The following is a 23043-nucleotide window of genomic DNA, read 5'->3' as shown; positions in this document are numbered from 1 at the left end:
GCTCAGACATTCCCAGATGTGACCCTCAGGTGCCTTGATTAGAGATTGCTTATATATTCAAGCAAGGATGTTGTCTGCTCTTGCAAATGCCTCAGCTCCCAGCACTTCAGCCTCCTTGAAACCAGCTGGAAATAAAAGCAGAAGAAACGCTCCATGCCCAGGAGCGACTGCAGCGATGGTGCTGGGTTGGATCCCAAACCTTTCCTATTTCAATGCAGTCTCTCCTGTGCGACTGCCATAATAAATAATCCCCGTGAGGTTCTTTTGCACACAGTGGATTTGCTTCCTTGCATTTCCCAGGTTTGCTTCTTTTATGGACCGGGCTAAGGCGAAGTTTTTACACACACACAAAATGTGTAAGTGCTCCCCCGAGCTGCTTCCCACACCGCTGCTTGTCCAGGCTGTGAATTTTACCTACAAGCTTAGTACCAGCTTTCAAACCCTCAGCTCTTTTACTGTATTTGACTTCATTTTGTAGCCACGTGCTCCACCATCCTCCTGTGGAGTGATCATAGAATCATAACTGGGAAATCTGTAAGGGAAAAGCCATTGGTGAGCTGCCGAGCCTCTCAGGAGGTTGTTTGCAAATCATTTAATAAAGAAAACACACTGATGGCCATCTCAGACTTATGATTATTTTAGCCTGTGGCTAACTGCCCTGTTCGCAATCAGGCAAGCAGCACCCAGCTCCTCCATGGTGCGCTGTCAGAAGCAGATTGACAAAGCAATGGAGTCACCAGCCACCAAACGCAGGGCCGGCACCTTCCCACACGTGGCAGTGGGTCACTCACGCTTGGAAAACAACATCTCAGCCACAGACACTCATTTATCACAATGGGTTAGTATTTACAGGTTGGCTGCAGCCTCTTCTTCTAGACACAGGGAAAATCAAGGGGATGGACCTGTAAAGCTTCCCCCAGAAATCCAATGCTGTGACTGTAAATACCGAAGGCAAAGGTCTTCAGACCACAAAACACAGTGATCTGGCAGTCAGCTTGACTTAAGGTAAAACAACATTTTCTTCTAAACTTCCCATTGATTCATTTTCTACGCTAGCATTATTCTGTTACATGAAAAGCTCATATAGGTTTAATTTATTGGCTCAAGACAGGTCAACATCTTCCTGTGCATGAAACAATATATTCCCCCCTGACCAATAAAATCCTGAACCATGATAAATTTATTACAATGCCACCATTTTAAATTCAAACTAAAGCCTCAACACATGCAATTCATCAGGAACTGGTTTACCCTACAGTCATATTTCTCTCTGTTTAAACATGGTGCAATAGAAAGGGTTTCCATTAATCCCCACTGACAATCCCAAATAGAGTTTTCCAAGGACTCCAGCATAAAAAGAAAAGCAGTAGTTTAAGACACCTCCCATGATTTTCTTTTTCCTGGATCTTCCTTTGCAGCAATGACCCACCTTTGCTTTCAGCAGGATGCACCAGCCTTGCCTTCAGCCCAGGAAGCCAAACTGCAGGTGACTCATGCTCTTCTTCTTTGGAGGAGAGTCCCAATGTAGTGTCAACTTGTAGCGTCTTTGTTAAGGTATTTGACAGGCTTTCCCTTCCTACAGAGGAGAACCTTACATTTACAAAGTGGATGAAGGCAAAAGCCCCCATAGCTTGTGTTTGGAGTCCTTGGAACAGTTTTCTGAGCTTTCAGTTTGATTTTGATGTTTTTTTACAGTATGTTCTAAAATGCAGTAATTATTCATAGAATTACATAGAATCACAGAATGGTTTAGGTTGGAAGGGAGCTTAAAGTTCATCCAGTTCCAACCCCCTGCCACGGGCAGGGACACCTTCCACTAGAGCAGGTTGCTCCAAGCCCCTGTGTCCAACCTGGCCTTGAACGCTGCCAGGGATGGGGCAGCCACAGCTTCTCTGGGAAAAGTCTGTGCCAGCGCCTCAGCACCCTCACAGGGAAGAGCTTCTGCCTCAGAGCTCATCTCAGCCTCCCCTCTGGCAGGTTAAAGCCATTCCCCCTGTCCTGTCCCTACAGGCCCTTGTCCAAAGCCCCCCTTCAGGTTTCCTGTAGCCCCTTTAGGCACTGGAGCTGCTCTAAGGTGTCCCCTTCAGGAGCCTTCTCTTCTCCAGGCTGCCCCAGCCAAGCTCTCTCCGCCTGGCTCCAGAGCAGAGCTGCTCCAGCCCTCACAGCATCTCTGTGGCCTCCTCTGGACTTGCTCCAACAGCTCCACGTCCCTCTTGTGCTGTTGCCCCCGAGCTGGACCAGGACTGAAGGGGGGGGTCTCCCCAGAGCGCAGCAGAGGGGGAGAATCCTCCCCCTTGACCTGCTGCTCACGCGCTGGGGGTGCAGCCCAGCACATGGTTGGCTTCCGTGGACCAATTCTTGATGGAAAAATGAAACTCATGTCCCCCTTTCCTTAAATTTAAATCTGCAAACATCAGAATTCTGAGCTCATCAAAATGACCCATCTCATCAGGTTTGGCCTCACCGTCTTCCTCCTTGGCATCTAATCCAAACTTTGGGAAGAAAGCACAAGTTTCTTGTGCAAAATGCTTGTAATGAACCCTAGAGCCTCAGAGCAGGCAAACATGACCCCGGCTGCTTTCTGTCCTTGCACTGTCCTGAGCATGGCCCTGGGGTGCATGTCGAGAGTCCCCACTGAGCCCCAAGTCCCCTGGTGCCTAGTGCCTGCCTGGACTGGAACATGCTTGAGTGGGCAGAGGCTGGGCATGTGAGACATGCCTCTGATGCTCTCACCATTGCAGACGTATAAAACCACCACTGACCATTGCTCAACATTGACTTGCTTCTAAACCAGGGTTGATACCCTTGTCCAGTAACAGAGATAACTTCTTATTTCTCTTTATATCTCAGTCTTCAAATACAAAAATCATCCCACTTGGTTGGTGTGATGATTTGGTACCTGCCACTGCTTGGAGTATTTTTGATATCGAAAAAGTAGTGCCAGGAACATAAAAAGGGCTTCAGCATCCATAAAGTGGTATTCATTTCTAGAAATAAATATGAAATCTCCAACCCCATAAACCACACTGATTTGTTAGAACAAGACCTTGAAGGAGCAAATAGCAAGAGAAGAAAAGCAGTTCCTACCACAGCCATTTTGTTAGGAAGCCCTAGAAGTGAGGATGATGGGGAAAAAAGGAAGACACGTCCCCTCAAACATTCAGTGCACCCAGAATCCTCCAGATCAGATAGACAAGAAAGAAAAGGTTTGTGTGAAAGAACAAGTGTGGCCGTGATGTTGAACATGAGGACTGACTCTGTTGGGAAGCAGAGACACCTTGGAGGATGTGACGTGGTGGGCACCAGGTCCTCGGAACTCACACAGGTCAAAGAGTTGCTCTAATTGTGTGTTTTATTCAGAATATGAACTTGTCTCTGTTTCTGTTTCAATCTTCTGAGATGAGAAGCCACCCGTTGTCAGCACTCAGATGGAAAAGTGAGACACGGGAGAGTTTTAGTCTGGTGCTGGGTAGATTCACAGGATAGCTGTGAAAAATCCATGCTTTCCGTGCTCAGAGCTAAACATTAATATGTTTTGACGTTGCTCACATCTTTGCTGTGATGTGATACGACGCTTTGAGTGATTTTTCTACTAAACCCATGGTGCTTGCGGAAGGCAGGGTAGGCAGGCTCAGCAGTCACTGTGAAACAACAGCAGCGTTTCAAGGTGCAATGGGAAGAGGCAGGAGCAGCAATAAATCCAAATCCTAGCTCCTCACTACAGGGAGACTGTGAAATGTTATAGCTGGAGGAGCACCTTGGATACCTCTTGTGCCCAACTCGGGGACACGGAAAGTGCCGGACGGTAAAGCTCTGGGTGTGCAGCACAGCTTTAGCATGCTGCTGGCACAAAAGCCAAGGCCAGCATGACTTTCCTCTACTGACATGGGATGATTCCCAAGTAACTGAAATTACTCTCCTGTACAAATGTTTACACAGCAGCATCATGTTTTCCTACACCAGAAAACTTCAATGCCTTCTCCAAACCAACACAGCTCCTGCAGCATCCAGGATGTACCCTGATATCCACCTTTAATTCACACCCAAATTGCAAATTGTGTTTACTCAGGGCTTGGGAGCTGGGAGCAATGCAGCGGGATGGAGCCAGGAGATGCTGCAGAGCGGGGTGGGATGTGCTGGGGTGGGAGATGTGGGGTTGCCTTGGGATCATAGAATCATGGAATAGTTTGGGCTGGAAGGCACCTTCAAAGCTCATCTAGTCCAACCCCTCTGCAACGAGCAGGAACAACTTCAACTAGACCAATGCCCAGTGCTTGTCATACAACATGTCAGACAAAGAGAATTTGTATCAAAACTTTATTTATTAAACAAAAAAATGCACCATTGGAATAACATTTCTATAAAAAATGAATATGAGACTGTTCTACAGTGCATTACAAAAAACCCCCTTTTTTCATCATGTAGCAGTATACAAGATTGTGTGTAGAAACAGTCATTTATTTTTAAACTGTAAGCAAGTTTCCTTTCTCATAGAACAAGATTTACACTTAAATATTGCAGTCACTATTCTAATTTGGTTAACAATGCTAGAGTCTGACAATTTAAAGAAACTGTTTAAAGGCTCAAAATGCCATCTTTTAGGCCTTTTGTAACAACAAGATTTTTTTTTTTCCTTTTCTTTTTTCAACTAAGGCTAGTTAAAGCTGTAGTATAACCCATTTCTATCCGATAAACATATCACTAGTATGCTAAGAATGTCTGAATTACCTTGCAAAGCCCTTTAAATGGCATCAACTCACCAGTGCCAGGATGTTGAATTAGCAGGCTGGAGCTGGCACTTCATGGCAGCTGTGGGGTGTGTGTGACAGTTGTGGTGACTGGTGACACAGTGGCACTGTCCCACTGCCCGATCCTCCTGAATCCTCACGCAGGGCCAGAGCCCAGCACAGGGGGACATGGGCACACTGCAGCTTTAACAGCCTGCTCTAGGTTTCCAGCCAGGTATCCCTTGTATCATAAATTATCCAAAAGAAAACACTCTAAATAATAAATTAAATATTACTTATAAAAAGTACACCCTCCCCCCCCAACCGCCCCATCCCAAACATGGTGACAATTCACAAACGTAAGGAATTGCCAAGTCTATTTTACAAGAATAAAAACAGCATCGTTCCTTCTCCTACTGATGTTACTTCCTTGCACTTGGAAATACAAACACAGCACGCAGTGAAGCACGCTTGTGGGGGCTGTACCATGTTCTCCACCCAGCCAAGACCAGAATGAGGATGCGTTCAATGACTTTTTGCTGAGTACTTAAAAAAACCCCTTGTTCCATCCAACTTCCAGGTATCAAGCTCAGAAATGAAGACAAGGGGTTGCTAATTCGCCACCTTCTGCTTCCCACTGGCGTTAACCACAGAGTGCATCCCTTACCTACCTAAATCTCATTAAGGATTCAATGAACGCTTCCCCTCCCCACATCTCCTTAGGGTTTTAATGAGCAACTTGATAGCACTGCCAGCTCTCATCCTGCAAATGTTTGCTCCTGTTTTTACCACTGCTAATGCTAAAGGCGGCTCATTCCTGATCACAGCAACATGTGCAAGCACCTGATAGATTTGCAGGATTCAGATGCCCACCAGCTAGGAGGGCTTCCAGGGAAAGGACCCTTGGTGAACTGCAGCAGGAATTACACCATCAGCTCTGACCACATGAAAAACGTTTGATGCTTCCCAAAGTAGTGAAGGACTCAAGGATGTCCTCAGTGTTAACTCACTCCCATCCTTCTGTGTGTGAACAAGCCCTGCCATCATTTTGTCTGGTGTTTTCTGGCTTGCACTGTGTGTTTTGGCAGGAGATGTCAGAGCAGGGAGCACGCACTGCAAATGTGCCCCCACGTTCTGGAGAAACACTTCAAAAAATCATCAAATTATCTATCCTTTAGAAATGTCAGGGAAGGAATCAGGCCAGATGTGCAGCAGTCCTACCTAAACCAGCTTTTAAAGGAGCTGGTTCTGGGAACGGGTTGGTGAAAAGATGCTCCTGTAAAAAACCAAAGGCAAGACGACTAAAAGAAGAGAGTTAAGGAGTGCTGATGCAAAGAACAGCCACTTTGTGGCAGAATCTCATTGCAGCATCTGACAAGTGATCTACCAAGCCACACAGGATCCTCGCGGATGAGATTTCCTAGATCATACTGGGATGTGCTGGCTGGGTGCCATGGGGAGAGCAAGGACCAGCCTTCAAAGCATTTGCAAACCTGTTGGGAAACTCTTGAATGGGCAGTCCTGCCCAGAGCTATGCGACTATCTCTGTGCTTCCGCAGCTTCTGGCTGCCTTTTAATTGGGAATGACCAGTTCCCATACATGAGGGTGCACAAACAGCCACACCAGTATAGGGTATACAGTACTTCTCGCTCCCTGACAAATGACACTACAAACCCTACGACAAAATTTTGGCTATATCAATGTCCAGATCCAAACTTGGGTATAATCAAGATGATATGCAAGAACAGCAAGCAGATTATCATCCCCTCTTTCCAAAAATTAAACAGCTTCAGTGGGTGACTGAACATTTTCCCAGAACTGAGTATCTAAGACAAAAATGCTGAGCTAAGGAATGTTCAGTCTTTTGAACTATTGATATTTCTCCATTTTAAGGTCCTGGAGCAAAAAAAAAAAAAAAAAAAAAAAAAAAAAAAAAAATATGGAGCTAATTGAAATAAAATATAAAAAATATATCCTTTTTTGGCTGCTGTTTTTATTTTCCCACCTGTTTATGGCAGCCCTGTTGTACTGGTTAGCTGATGATCTTCCATGGTAACATTGAGCTTCATGAGCCCATCATGCACTGACAGATTTCTCACTGCATTTTTCTGGGAGTGTCCATGGCTGACATAGTCACGGGCTATAAATATTCTGGCAGTTGAGGAATTTGTCAAAATACAAAGAAAGTCTCAGCCAAGCTCACTGCCAATAAATAGCGCATCGGCAAAATACAACATGGAAGTTTAGTACTAAAACATTGGAATTTTGCAAGTTACGTAGTTCACACATAAGGCGAAATTTTAAAAGAAATGCCTGCTTGATAATTAGGCAGGTATTGTAATAAAATCATCCTCAAATGAAGGCTGGGAAAGTCTCCAATGCTCCTTAGGACAACGACACCTGAATTCAGTGTTGGGTGGCTCAGAAGAGGTGAAGGGTAAAGCCCTTTTCTGGTTGTCAAGTGAAGGTCTGAAGGAAAATGAAAAAATGAAAAAAGATAAAAATAAAAAAATCCCCAAACTCAGTGTTTGTAAGGAATAATTGGGTTTTACTGACAAATGATGAGATTAAATTGAAAAGAAATTTTCTACTAGTTTATTTAGAAAGGGGATGCAGTGCGGCTGTGTCTTGCTTGGGCTGAAACGATAGAGTTGTTCCTTCCTGCAGTAGAGTACATGAGCACTTGTTTTTGTGTGGATCTCGGCCTTGGTCTGTGAATTAAATGGGCTGAGCCTGAAAACAGGCACATTTCATACAGCACAAGAAAGGTTGTGCTAACATGAGGGCCAGATCAACCTGCAAACTTCAGGGGCTTGGTGTCGAGACAAAGAATGACACCTCAACAAAGCGAAGAGGCCAAAGCTCCCGGACACTGCAACTCTTGTGTCCAAACCAAACCAAATCCAGCTTGCAAACCTCTTTGTGGCTCATCTTCCTGTAGGCAATTTGGGATAGTTATACACTTGTTCCTGGATTAGTATTCCGTGATTAAAAAAGGTGCAGTGATACTCTCTAAAGTCATGGGGGCAGTTTCTGTTCTCAGCTATCTTGCTGCCAATCAAGTTATTTCATAAATGATAACTGAGAAACAGATTTGACCTTATGTTCTTGTTTCAACGACGTCAATCTCTGCAAATACGGAGGGGGAGTTATTAAAAAGTGGCATTAAGCCTTCTTTTTTTCAGTTAAAATGGAGGTAGTGATTTTCTAAGGTCTGGGTTTTCATCGGGAAAGATTTGTGCATTTTATTTTTAGCAGAGGCTTTTGGTTACAAATCTTTCCAAACTGGAAAGCTCAGCCTTCCATGCAAACAAGATTTTCCCACTCCTGAGAAATATTTCATTAAAATCTTAGCAAATTGAATAACAGAGCATTTTTAAAGGAGCATTTTCACAGAAACACTAGCGTTCCTAACGAAGCATTTGAATTCCTCCTTGACATCTGATTTCCGTTCCAACACGGGGCCATAGAAAATAATCTGAATTTTTACTTCTGTTGCAGTGCCATTTTACTCAAAATATTTTATTCGGAGATTCAGATATAATTACCCACCTAACAAAAGGAGCTATTAGGTTGTAAAGATCCTATCCTTTCCATGCTCTTTTAAAATTATGACCCACTCAAGCTTGAAATCAAAGGCAGAGCTGAATGGAATAATTCATCTGAAACTCTCTTATTGGGTTTTGCAGCCTCCTAACTGATAAATATGCAAATTAGCTCCCTTTTGGTGATTCAGCTGCATAAACAGAGATTAATGCTGAATGCAGCCGAAAATTTAGCAATAAAATGTATGCACACAAAATCTAGCCAATTCAACCAGTTATGGTTGTCAATAAACACCGTAATGTGCAGCTAACGCACTAGGACAAGGAGAGGGAATCCCTAAGGATGGTTCACGCTATCCTGCTGCTCTCCGCTCTCTTCTCACTGTTCTCATGGAGTACTGCTGATCTCAACCAGGAAATACCACACTTGCAGAAAAAAACTCCTAAATTATTTATCAGGTATTTACCGGCCTCTGTGGTTCTTCCTCCAGGCTCATGTCCTACCTGTGGGAAGCACCCAGCGCCTGCCACCTCTTTTCCCTCCTCATCCTCTGCCCATCATCATCCCAGGTGGATGGGTCATCAGATCAGAGACATCCCTGGGGATGCAGGGTGGATGGGAAAGGCAAAGAAGGCAAGGAAGGCAAGAGAGGCAACTTCAGCCCTGTTTTTCATTCTGCTCCGGCTCGTGGTGGCCCCAGCAGTGCTTTCCAACGTCATCATGGTCTGGCACAAAGGCCACTCATCCGCAGACACGTTTTATTATAAGCTTAAGCATGTAATGACTGCGTGTCAGAGAAGATTGCATATCACGTTCTCTTTTCGCAAGTGCACACCGGCTGGCTGGCAGCAGGCCACCAATGCAAACTCAGACTTCTATTTTTCCCCTTTTTTCCGTTGTTTTTTTTTTTTTTTTTACATTCCTGGTTCTCTGTTTTTCCATACATAAAACATTAACTACGAGAGGAAATGCTGAAGTGGCTGAATTTTACAGCCACTCACTAATCCCCACCTCTCGTGAGAGATAACTGACAGAGACAACAAAAGAAATTAGTAATTTGTCTTTTCATTTTGTGCTGTTGGGAAAGCTTCCAAATTTTTGGTGTTGTGGTGTGATCATCTGCTATGGGTGTTTTTGTAGTCAGTAATTATATATTTAAAAAAACCCAAAAACAAACGAGTGACCTACAACACTGTCTCATTAATGGCACAGTCTATGTTTAAAAACATACTTGCATGAGGTAAGACTAGATATACACAAAGAGCTACGAATCTCTACGGAGTAAAACATGAGTTAGTCATGACAACTTCAGCTCTACAAATACTAGTAGATCAAAATGAGCAATCTGGTAGCATCAGCTAATGACCCCATGGTGACAACGTCATTTGCTTTCATGCTTTCATCACTTTAGATGCCAGATCTAAAGTTCTGCAACATCTCCATTATTATTCTTCCCTTCTTTTTTTTTTTTTTTTTAATCATTCTTTTTAGGAATTTGCAGGCATCTTCCTTGCGCTGAAGGAGTGATACCGGCAACAAGATGATTTGTGATGGGGTCGTGTTAAGTGGGTAGTATGAGCGAAATCCTGGTATGTTGCAATGCTCCGGGATAATTATCACCTCATCAAGAGCTGTTAGAAGGCTGAGCCTGTGATAGCATTGAGTTGCTTCATTAGCCCCTCCAAACTGGCCATCTGTTCGCTCAGATCATCCTGCTCATAAACCTGCAAGTGAACAAACACACACAGATAAGCTGCAGCGGGACAGGAACCTAACTCCCCTGGACAAAGCCAAGGACACGGCCCCATTGCAGGCACCTCCCAGGCCCCCCACCAGGATGTCCTCCTCGGGGACCTGAAGCATCCAAGGATGGCCTGATGCTTAGAGGTTGGCTTGCAAAACCTCTCTGGGATCAACACAGGAGCTGAAAACCAGGGGTGATCGTGCTAGAACAATGTGAAATGTTAATGGCCATCCCCTGAATCCTCATTTCCCTAGCTCCCTCTCTTCCACTGCATGCATCCATGCTTGGAGAGGGACAACAAAAACAGTTTTAGCACCCAACAGAGACTTCAAATGCTCATCTAAACATGTCCTATCTTAGAGAAGGCTGCAACAGTTGATTCAGCAATTAGCTGAATTTCTCTTTGCTTGCTGGTGGTTGGGAATTTCTACCATCGCCTTTAGTGGGAGCTGAGAAGTGGGAACAGTTTTCAGAAGCACCTAACTGGACTGGAGGAAAGCGATCCCTTGGGGTACGGTCAACTGGGGAATCTGCAGCAAAACCTAAAACTGACAGCAAACCTGCACTTATTCTTAGGAACCGCTGACCTCAGAAATGACCAAGGCAAGAGCAAGAGTAGTGATCCTCTGCTTTCACACACTGAGAGAGCTAACAAATTTTATTTATTTTATTATTATTTATTTAACTTGCCTAATAAAATATCTGTCACTGCTGTATAAGCCTTGCAGTCCCTGAGGGGGGACGGAGCAGGCAGCTTAAGAAAGCACCTGCAGAGTCAAGCTTAAAAGAAACTAATCCCCAAGTTTTAGCCTTTCACCTCAAATTCTGACCACCCTATGAACTTGTTGCCTGCACTGGTATTGCCTGTAACTGCCTTCACACTTGTGGAGCTTGAGCAGTGTCTCTTCTGAGAGCTAAATTGTGCTGCTCTGATAAGGTATTGAAAGCTGAAATTGCACTTTGTGTTACCAAATGTCCTGTGTTAAATTACTCCTTTTGCCAGCAATTTTACCATGGAGGAGATTTTCTTTCCCATTCCCATTCCAGTTGGAGATTCCATGTGTCTTAATCATCCTGCATCTCCTTTTCCCAGCAAAACATTAGAATCCTACTGTGACTATACTCAGAAGCACATATTTATGCCGGTGACAAGAAGAAGCAGGAATCAAACACTCTTGTCCTGTATTTACCAGGCAGCAGACCCAAACCCTCCATACGTATGTCTAAAGAGAATCTTTTGTCTTCCCTTTCAGCCAGGTTGAAAACATCAAAGGATTCACTAACAAAATGTTGGACAAATCACTGTAATAGTGCCTGGCAAAAAATTGTCCTGTGCAAGAAGATGAAAAGAGGTGATATACAACATGTGTTTAATATATTTCTTTTTTCGCTTGTTTCTTTTCCTTTGCACTGTTTCATCTTCTGAGTCATGTAAGACCTTTCTCTAAGAGAGTCTTAATAAGAGTGGAAACATTATTCTAATTACTCCACCTTTTCAGTTTCACTTACCTACTCCTTCAATGTTACTTTTCACACCATTATCTGGTATTACTCTATCCTCATTTTTACTGCCAAAATAATTTTCTTCCCTTATTGCACTTCTCACCCCCTCTTTCTCTTCTCCTGATATCTCAGGGCACTGAGAAGAGACTGTGTGAGTTGTCCCATTGATAATATTAACACAGAGTTTAAGCATGCACTTCTCCTCCATATCACGAAGTCCATTAAAGCCAACAGCAAAGTTTTACTGGCTACCAAAACTTTTTACTAGCTTTCTAATAGCTATCAGTGTAATGTATGCAGTGTAATACCTTAGGTAAGGTGGGATGGACCTTTATCTAAATATTAATGTGTAAATTGGGGATTAGAGAATAGAACTCAATGGTGACGAGCTTTGCGAGCAGGCTGGCTCTGACAGATGGTTCTTACATTTGCGGAGTCCTCCGTCTGCTTGTGTCCCTCTTCTGCGACCTCTGGGGCTGTGGGCACGGAGACGGGCAGCAGAGGTGACCTGGCTTTTCCTGCCAAGCCAAGAGATGCAGTTTTGACTTGAGCCTTGGGGAGGTTAGGCCCTGGAAGAGGAAACAGAAGTCACACTGAGAACCAGTTGGCATGAAAAAGGGTATTGCAGTGACATTTTGGGGGTTATAGGCAAAATGCAGCTGGTTTTACTATTGCCACAGATGTCTTCAGTTGTAAAAGTCTCCTTAAAGGCCTTTTCCAACCTAGCTGATTTATGATTCCCAGGCAGACTTATGCTACTTCTTCTAGGCCAGGTTGGACGGGGGTTGGAGCGAGCTGCTCTAATGGAAGGTGTCCCTGCCCGTGGCAGAGGGTTGGAACTGAATGAGCTTTAAGGTCCCTTCCAACACAAACCAGTCTGGGATTCTATCATTCCAGAAGAAGCACCAGAGCCAACACAAATACTTTCTAAAACCTCTTTAATTATATTTCAAATATTGCAGGTCCAAACCCCACTGCTGCACCCAGCAGAAGTAATGCCTGAGGCTGTCGGGTGAGACTGTAGCAGGTGTGCAATTTTCTGTTGACATTACTTTTTGATGAAGAATGCTCTTCTGCATTTTTCATATGAAACTTAAATTTTCCTGGGAAAAATACCTAGAACCCTGGCATTCCAGGAAAATGATGGAATGTCTGGTAGGAAACTGCCAAATTGATGTTATGTTTAGGGGAGAAAATGAGACTGAAGAGCAGAGAACAGTGGCCAGGCTGGGGAATGGCAGCTATTTCCATGATTCTCATCTGTTTTTGTTCTCAACTTACTCAAGCTGACAGCAGCGCTCCAGGTGCGTCATTGAACAGGCTGAAATAAAACTTGTATTTCAAGTTTCTCAAAAAAAAAACCCCAAAAAACCAAAACCCTAAAAAAGTTTTTCCAATTTTTTGCCTCAGATTGGAAGAAGGAAATAATAAGAACTTTTTTTGTTCGTTTGTTTTTGACAAAAGGCATTTCCCTGTCTCAGCCGCTCCGCTGGAGCTCCTCCTGCCCACCCCACAGAGCCGCAGTCCTGCTGCTTGGCAAAAGAGGTGTCAGCTGCAGCACTGCTTCAAGTGCTGCCCTTTAAAGATGCATCAGCTGAGACGCCTCAGCTCTCTTCCAGAGGAAATTAAAAATTCTTTGTCTCTTTAAATGATTTAAAGCATCAAAGAATAAAACCTGTGTCCTGGACACTCTGCCTCCGATGAGCACAAGGTGCCTGGTTCTTTGCAAGACACTGCTGGAGGCCCAAGGGCTGCCAGATGAAACAGGGGCACGCAAGACATTGGTTTTAAGTACACGGGGATAGCTTTAAAATTAAAAGTTGCCACGCGAAGCCTGACTGCGGTCATGTATCTCATGCATCATAGATTCAAGGCCAAAAAGGAGGACAGCCGTTTCAAGTTTGCTTGCTGCCAGCATAGTCCTGCTCCCCTGAAGCTATGCCTTGAACATCCCTACGACCTGCGAAGGGCCAAATGCATTCCAGTGCCTTTGGCACTTGTGCCATTCACTTAGGTCTCCAAAATTTATTCTTCCTACTTACTCTCTATCAACATTAATCCACTTTGATGCCTACTTATGCCCTAAGGCAAGTTTCATGTTCATATCTTTAAATATGCAATCTCCAGGCTGATACTTGGTTGGCTGGATGCATCACTTACCAGGGACAGTCAAATCCCTCCAGCTATCCCCACCAGGTAACAGCAGATCCTTTCTGGCACAGGGCAGACTCCATGTGGGAGATTTTCATCTCTCACAGGAATTGGGCACAATTTTTATTCTGCTTATTTAAGTCCAATTGAAATCATGGAGGTGAATCGTAAGTAAATAGCTTTTTCCTATATATTTCCTCCACTATCACTTTCAGCAAGTTCTCTGCCCTTTTTCTGTTACAAAAATGTGCACCATAATAAGGAGGGCATCAGCCTCAGTAAGTCAAGTAGGCTATCGGCCACTGCATCAGAATTGGATCAGAAAGAGAAAAATGAAACTTGAGGCTCTCAAGCCATACAATTTGTGTAGAGGAAGGGGTGTCCCAGGGACAAGCCACAGAACAGGTTTGTACAAGGTCACCCATGGCTCTGGAGCTGAGATCACTGACCAGGAGCATGATAGATGTCTCCATCCATGTGGGACATGCACAGGCTCACTCCAAAACCCATGTCCCTGATCAGAAACCCAGCCAGCTGCAATGAAAACTCAAACCATCTTTTCATAAATCTTAAGATTAATTACCCATTTGTTTTCTTCATCACTAGATTCCCACGCAATTACCTCTCTTTTCATATAGAACCTTATCATTGAGTCATAGAATCACAGAGTGGTTTGAGTGGGAAGGGAGCTTAAAGCTCATCCAGTTCCAACCCCCTGCCACGGGCAGGGACACCTTCCACCACAGCAGGTTGCTCCAAGGCCCTGTGTCCAACCTGGCCTTGAACACTGCCAGGGATGGGGCAGCCACAGCTTCTCTGGGAAAAGTCTGTGCCAGCGCCTCAGCACCCTCACAGGGAAGAGCTTCTGCCTCAGAGCTCAGCTCAGCCTCCCCTCTGGCAGGTTAAAGCCATTGCCCTTGTGCTGTCCCTACAGGCCCTTGTCCAAAGCCCCTCTCCAGGTTTCCTGGAGCCCCTTTAGGCACTGGAGCTGCTCTAAGGTGTCCCCTTCAGGAGCCTTCTCTTGTCGAGGCTGCCCCAGCCCAGCTCTCTCAGCCTGGCTCCAGAGCAGAGCTGCTCCAGCCCTCACAGCATCTCCTTGGCCTCCTCTGGCCTCGCTCCAGCAGCTCCACGTCCCTCTTGTGTTGAGACGTCCTTCTTGTGTTGTGTTATATCATTAAAGCATGAAACAATGCTCCCATGCCAGGAGCAGCACTGCCTGGAGAATAACTCCAGTGCAGGAAGGCAGGCAGCTGCTGCAGATGGAGCAACCATCGCTCTCGCTCCCCAAAATCCCACCAAATCCATGCAGTTGTGACAGATCTCTGTATTCTTACAGCTCCAGCAGTAGCCAGGAGACAAGGGCTGCAGATTAATTTTCCTGTATTTCAAAGAACTGTGTTTACATTTTTAATTAGTTACACAAAGGAGCAGAAGAGAGAATAAAATCCCTCCCGAGATCGAGTTGCCAACAGCATGTTCATTAAAAGTTAGTTCCAGGAAAGAGCAGCCAGACAGGGGTAGAGAGGGAGAGACTCACAAACAAGTTCTCTGTAAGGCGCTGGGCATCGCAGGTAACTCCTGTTTAGCTGAAGCTATGAATGTCTGAAAGCTCGATACAAGCTAGCAGATATTGCCACACAGATACTCTCACTGATACTCTCACTCTTCCAGCTCCCGCCTAACAGTTAAAAGTCTTCTTTAATAACTTGGCCTTCAGACTTTCCTGCATCTCAGAGTAAGAGGATACAGCTATCCCCAGAGGTTCATTCTTCAACATTCAAATCAGTTTCTTGAAATAGGAAACGTTTTCCCTTCCACTTCTTAACAAAAAGAGCTTATTTCCAAAGAAATGTGTGAGCACACACTGACACTCAAAATATGCACCTAGAGTATTTCACTACATATTTCACACACTGAGAAACACCAGAGCCTGATTTAAAAAACATAAAGAGAAGGAGGCAGTACGAGCACAGGCAAATTAACTCTAAGCTGCTTGGGTCACAGACTGTAGATTCTCAACATTTCTTTCCCCAGTGCTTTGAAAACACCTGCAGTGCTCAGCAAAGAGCTACAGCTGCAATTCTATAATGCTATAGCACTCATTCTGTTCTACTAGTGCCTGCGTGCCCTGAAAACGAGAGATTTATCCCATTCCAGATACAGGGAATCTGGATTGTATCCTGCGATATCACTGCAATGTGAAGAATAAATAACAAGATACAACCACTGCAGAAAATTGCATCCATGCAGTTTATGGGTTAGATAATGGACCCAAATAGTTTTTCTTTATACAAGTGACTTCTCATTGTGACTTACTGAGTTTTCATGGGCTGGTGGAAGCATAAGTATTTGATGTGGTGGTGAGGAGCTGATGTGAAATGCAGAGTATGTTGCTATTGTAATCCTCTAAATCCCACAGCAAACTCATGTTTCTCATATGTAACTCATTAATTGTAGTAATTGGACTTAAAAACCCACTTTCCTACACAAAGGCAGATGTTCCCTCCTGGATATTGTTAATGAGAAAGCATAGCGATGATTAGTAAGTTTAGTTTGTGCGTAATTTTTTGCCCTTTAGCTCTCAAATGCAACAGGCAAATTGTAATGCTCATAACTAAAATGAAGCTGAGAAAATTTTTGTTAAGCCTAGCGGTGTATTTCCAGTTCTTCGGCAAATGTTTTACAGCAGTGACTGTTTTCCAAGGTATTGCTTGTAATACGTAGTCAGAACAAGAGTTGAGCCCTCTTCCCCCGAAGGACATTAAAAAGACCAACCAGGCCTCTCCAAGAGAGTTCTAGACACAGGAGGTTGACATGCTAAGTAACCTACTTTACGCAAATGAGCGGCTAATTAAACTAAAATTGCTTTGGTTTCTAATGTTCTCCAGCTCGGCAGGACTCTCACAAGTTAAAAAGAGAGGATACCTTGGCAGTGGGGCCGCAAGAGGCAAAAGGTGACAACACCCATCAGGTGTAGCTCTGAGCAGCCCCAGAGTGGATTTACTCTGTTTAAAAGTTTCATTTTCTCAGCAGGGTGATGAAACACTTCACTGGCTCATTAGCGAGATAATATATGGCTACCAGGTGCAAATCCCAGCTACCACCGCTTCTCAGAGGCTCACGCTGAACGCGCTGCCGTACCACCCTGGGTATTCCTGGAGCACTGCACATCAGTGTCATCCCATGTCCAGCCAAAAAGCAGCAGTTTTTGTAAATCTGTACACATCTGTGTCTATCAGGACATATGTTATCATGACGGACAGCAAGTAAAACCAATAGAGCATCCATCCTCTTGATAGCAACACTTTTGGAGAGCTACTTGACACTATTTTATTTTGAGGTATGTCAAATGGAACACGAGATGATGTACTCAGCCAAGTGAGAACAACTCATTTCAGGGAGAGGGCTCAGGGCTTCTTCTGTTTGCATTGCAGGTTTTTCAGAGGCCTATTCCTTGATGCAGGGAGGACAGTGAGCTGGAAACTCAGTGTCAAAAAATGCTGTGTTCCCACTCAGCGCATCTGGGGACTGTATCCAACTTGAAGACCAAAAATTCTCGTATGGCTCATGTGTAACAGGCGTTCTGGGTGATGACGCAAAAATGTGACATGGAAAGAAAAAAAAAAAAGACTTAAAGTGAAGAAAATGGAGATGAATGTAAAAAATTACAGGAGCTAGTTTACGGAGAGACAGCATGAAATGATGCTCAGTGGATAACACTGAAATCGAAGGTGGAGCTCCTCAAGATCTGGATTTAGGACTGATTGTCAATATTTTGATACATACAATATGTATGTGATTATGGAATCTATTACTTGCAAAAGCTTAGAAATACACCTGGATCTGGAATAACACTCCAAGAGAACTTCAAGGACTTGTCTGCTTATCTGCTGCTCATGCAGACTTTCAGACTTTCACAGCAAAGAGGTTAGACCACATATCATACCCCTTCAGCTGAATTTCACATGGTCACACCTGTTTAAAAGTGAGGGGTGAGTCTCTGCTGGTTCTTTCATCTCCCTCAAGCATCTATGGAAAGAAGCATATTAGAAAGTTTGAAGTGAAGTTGGACGAATCGTCTCCCAGAAGATCCAAACTCCCTTCTGTGAGTGCACAGTGAGCTTCTGTGACTGGCACAGAGCAGGCACTCAATAATCAGAAGTCTAAAATCAGCTAGGAATGAATCATATCTCTGAAAGAAGGAACATGAAGTTTTGCCATAAATTCTGCTGGGTCTAACAGAAGGAAATTAGGGAAGAGAAAAACCTGCATGTTTCTGGTTTCAAGCCTACAAGTGGGTGTGTGCCTCAGAGAAACGAACTATGACCTTCAGATGTACAAGGAAAGCAATTTTTTACAGAAACAAGGCAAATAGCAATGTCATTTTACAAGCCACTGGGAAGATCCCATCTGGAAAGCTCTGTACAAGCCTGAGGTCTTGCACACAGGAAAAGGGAACCCTTCAAAGTGTTGAGAGGGATTTGCTAATTGCCAGTGACAGTGGCAGTGACAAAGAGGAAGAGTCTATATGATAACCTATATATGGAACAGAAAATGTGATTGAGTCAGCTTTGCCTGCAAATCCTCCCCTTCTCAGAAAGATTGTGGCAATTCAGTTTCACTAGGTGGGACTGCAGAACCCAAAGGCAACGAGAGTCTTTCCATTAAGCTCAGTGAGATGTGGATCAAGCTCACAATGCCGACATGCTCTTCACCAACAGCTGGGCTTAGGAAGGACACACCTGGGCCAAAGCATCAGGTAGTGACCACAGATACAGAAGAAATCTAGCAATTCAAAGGATGTTTATCTTCCTAATATTCTGCTCCTGGTAAACATGTATGACCATCATCAAAACAAGGTGTGACAGCGGGGAGGACACAAGAGAAACTCTAAAAAGGAGATTTTGCAGTAAGATGCATTATGTTGTATATGGGCTCCAGTTTTTAACCTGCAACCATTTGATTCCAGAGATGGACAAAATGCTCAGTTCAATATTTGATTAATTTAAAGCTGATTTTTTTAGTTGTTGGTTTAGGATTTTCAACAAAGTAAAATATAGTTTGAGTCAGGCAAGGTATTTATAGGCATGTCTCATAAAGCCGAATTAGAAACTTAAAATTTCCAAACTGAGGATACAGGTACATTCTTATACCCAGTAGCCCAACAGACAGAAGATAGATCAAAGATGTGAAGGGGATCTGTAGTTGAAGATAACCTTCTCTGAGGAGACCGATGAAAACTGATCTATCAACTGGGGTGCAAACAAGCCTTTGTTTTTATAAGAACTGAGAGGATTCTTGGAGGATGACGAGTACCAAGATGTCATAATAAGCTGCAGAATTCAGAAGATAATGTCAGACTTGTAGCTAAATTAGGATAATCTATTCTGGCTCTGCATCTCACACCTTTTCCTCAGCTACTTCTAACTAATAGAACAACAGACGTAAACTATCTGTGTCATTAACAGATTAGATCTTAGGCAGAAGCTCTTCCCTGTGAGGGTGCTGAGGCGCTGGCACAGGGTGCCCAGAGAAGCTATGGCTGCCCCATCCCTGGCAGTGTTCAAGGCCAGGTTGGATGGGGCTTTGAGAAAGCATTCCATGATTCTATGATTAACTGGAGCTTCTTCTAGGAATAAAGATCTGCAGGCACGGAGGAATTTGCAAGGATGCTTCCACAGAGATTTGTCGTAGCTGAAAGAGCTCACTCTGGAAAATTCAAATTATTTATGAATGCTTCTGACAGTAAGGAGATTGGCAGCCTGAACTTCAAGGCTGGGAAGAAGGGCTGTATAACAGTGCAAAGCCAGATGTTTTCACTATTAAATAATCAAAGCTGGTGAGGTATACTGCGTATCTTGCAGTATGAAGCGGTAATTTTCTCACAAAATGTACAACACAAAATCACAAAAAGATCAAATCCACTTACAGGCTATTTGCTATTTCCACCAGTAAAAACAATGTCAGTTTAAATGACTTAAAAGCTGAAACATAAAGATGAGAATAACATGTGGAAGTGAGATTACTTGTAGCTCCATGGCAAGATGTTCCTCTTTAAGTAAGACAGTGCCTCTCAGGGGAACAGAATATGTAACTATGTGAAAAACATTATTTAAAGACTCAGCTGTTTTACATTATAGGTGGGAATAAAATGTTTTTTATTGAGAAACTGAGTTTCTAGAAATGATTTTTGAGATGATAATCAGCAGATGCTTGGGTCCTTCTACCAGGGAAATCGTTCTAGAAAGAGGAAAGTTTAATTTAGAAATATTTGAGAGTGGGAGAAATAAATTCAAAAGAGAAAAAAAAAACCCAACCAAACAAACCAGACAACAGAAAGAGATCATTTAATCACTCTTCTGAATACGGTACCAATCAAGTACTGGGACTAACTATTAGGGAGGCTTTTGAAATAGCCTTTCACACTTCACACATTTTTACATGCTTTGGCTTCAAAATAGGTATAGAAACAGTGAGTTTGGAAAGGGCACTTCAAGACAAAAACAACACAGACTGCACAAATATAGTGGAAATATGAGAGAGATTTGGTCTCTGTCTTCTTAGCTGCTCTTCATGATTTTAATCTATTTGCTGGAAATACTATGTGGATGAGTAAGTGTTTGGGCAAAAGTGACTTACTGACTGTGACTGCCCAGAGATAACACGTGCAGTTAATATGGATAAACTGTACACACAGTGGAAAAAGTTTTATTTCTCTGCTTATGAAACACAGGGAGATAGAACAAGCCTTCATTAAGTCTTCCAATGGATTTTCAAAATAATTATTCAGGTATTTTTTTTTCTGTGATTTCACTGAAATAGATCTTGAAATAGATCATTTGTATCAAAGGAGAATCAGTGCATTTATCCAGACAAGCACCTGTATCCACGCTTAACTTTACGCCTTCCAGTAGTCCCTTCGATTTTAATGAGACAACTCAGGTGTCTCCAGTTATCTGCATGCTAATTAAACTCTACTGGACTGGGACCAGATTTCTCTAATGGATAAGACTGACCCTTTCATGGCACTGCCATGTCAATATATCTCCCAGCTGAATGGAGAAAGTATGTTTTCATAACGAAGAAACATGAATTAAAAATACATTTCAAAATTGAAGGGGAGGGGTTGCAGGTAAAGGCTTATGAAATAAAAGAACCATTTTCCTTTGAGTCCAGGAGTTTCTAGTGCAAAAAGCCAGGATTTCAAAATGAAAGGTTCAGGAATGAGTAATTTCCATATTTATAGACCTTGCTTACTGTAGACTGTGATAAAAAGAAGTCCATAATCTCATTTACATTCATCATTAAAATAAGAAAAAAAAAAAACCCAAACCCTTAAGACAGAAAGATTTTTATACCCTGTTAACAAAAGAGTTCTTAGTTGACTTTAAATTCAATGACTGAATTAAAATTAGAAGCAATAGGCTTAGGTTTTCATTTGTATTTTTTATTGGCATTGGGATTTCTTTAATGTGCATGGTAAACTTCCAACTCCTCCCTCCCCAAAGGACCCAAAATTTGGTTATATAGCTAATTAATTAGAGCTAATTGATTGTTCAGAATAAATGCACTTACACCACTCACAAATGAACTCCCCACTTTGCATGAAAGGGGATTAAACACTCTAAAAATTGGATAGCCATTAAGTGCATAAGTCTTACACCGGAGAGTTCTAAGTTTATGTCTCCAAAATTTGCTTAATTTGCAGCCAGAAGTTTTATTCTTGGAATTTCCATCTCTAAATACTCCACCTGAGATCTGATATTGAAGGAGCTTTTGTAACAGTGATTCTACCAATGCTCCTGTGAGGAGCAGTTTATTGTCAGCATGACTGAAAATTATTTCTTTATTTCCTCTATATTCACTCTTATAAAGATCACTGTAATTTCAGCAACTGCTGAGGCTCCAAACCCTTGCTATTTGAGATTATTATGGCCCAGGAGTCACTGCTTAATACCCATATTCCCTTTTTTCCTCTTAGTTTCATCTCTTATTTATTTGACTGTTAGCTTGTGGTTTTAACATTGGCTTTGCAGACCTTCAGCCTTACCTTGTTTATCTGGTTCTTTTCTTCTGACTGATTTAGAAATAATAATAACAATAATAAAAACACCTCAAGGAGCTCATTTTCTTATCAGGCTTCCTTATCCCATTTGGTAATGAAGACAGTGTGTGGGTCAGTCTGGGTATGGGAAGGATTTGTGCTAATGTTCAGGCAATACTCAACTACTGCTATTTACACAGGAATGTTTACTGCCAGATTTCTTTGCCTCACTCTTCACTTCTACGCCCCAAACCATCCAACATTGAACATACAGGATTTTTTATCTTCCCCCACCCCCCCCCCCAAAGCAGCAAAGAAATAAATCTTGAGCAGATCATCTGCAGTACAACCCTTCCTCTGCACTCTCTGCTCAGAGCCAATTTGGGACATGACATACCTTACTGCTCAGCAGCGGGAAGGAAAATCAAGCTCAATTTTGGTGTAAAATAAAGTGGGTTTTAGCTCTGGGGTGTCACTGAGTGATTCTGGGAAGATCTAGACCTAGACAGTTTGGATTTCCAACTACTGTTTTGGAGAAGAACCAAAAAATGCAGCATTTTTACAACCTTACAAAAGAGCCTGAAAAGGCTCAAGTTTTAGAACTGTGACATGATATAAAACCCACCACTTCACAGGCGATATTTTCTATCACCGCACACTTGCTTTTGCAGAAGAAAAATGACCTCTTAATTCAGGTTCATTTAAAGTGCAGCTGATCATTAAGACCTAAAAGGAATTTTCATTTGTGAGGGGGAAAAAAAATGTCTTTCCTGTCCATTTGTGGAATTTATGCCAGATCTATAACGCACTAAGCTCAACACTCCATCAAACATTTTCTATTTAGCCTGAAAGGGGACTAAGTCAAATCACTTATATGCCTATGTGTATGATTTGCAAAGGGGAGCAAATACAACCACAGTGGGGATTGGATTCTGATGCCTTCAGAATAAGTATTAGGAACCACAAGTGCTTGATCACAAAGCAGTGATGAAAAGGTGAGATCTCCTATAAAATATCAATGGGAAGGGCTTAATGTGAAAAACCTGAATTTATTGGGCTCAAGAAAGAAAAAAAAAACCAGGGGGGGGAAAAAAAAAAAAAAGAAAAGGGAAGAAAAATGGCAGATTTAACTCTGGATTAGGCTGATGACATGACCCAAAACCAGGAGCACAGCCTTTTAAATATTTATTCATATTATCATGGCAATATCTCCCACAACTGAATAATGATCTCTGTATGTCTTCTTTATGAACCATATGATAGAGTTTAACAGCTAATTATAATGCCACTACAGAGATATAGTGAATAGATAAAATATTAGAGGAGA

At 42.8% G+C, this 23043-nt stretch overlaps 1 protein-coding gene across 1 annotated transcript in view; it reads right to left on the bottom strand.

Moving 5' to 3' along the window:
• Positions 1-6673: 6673 nt before the first annotated feature.
• Positions 6674-23043, bottom strand: part of DCC (DCC netrin 1 receptor) — a 594156-nt gene continuing 577786 nt past the window's right edge. Inside the window, exons 28-29 of the mRNA XM_030470251.2 lie at positions 11948-12090; positions 6674-9998 (exon numbers count right to left, since the gene is read on the bottom strand). Of these exons, the coding sequence (XP_030326111.1) occupies positions 9909-9998; positions 11948-12090 (233 nt within the window). The 3' untranslated portion in view covers positions 6674-9908. The remainder of the gene's footprint in view (positions 9999-11947; positions 12091-23043) is intronic.

The sequence above is a fragment of the Strigops habroptila genome, chromosome Z, assembly GCF_004027225.2.
Source record: "Strigops habroptila isolate Jane chromosome Z, bStrHab1.2.pri, whole genome shotgun sequence".
Taxonomy (NCBI): domain Eukaryota; kingdom Metazoa; phylum Chordata; class Aves; order Psittaciformes; family Psittacidae; genus Strigops; species Strigops habroptila.
The sequence above is the reverse complement of the archived record's forward strand: the minus strand, read 5'-3'. Positions and strand labels throughout refer to the sequence as shown.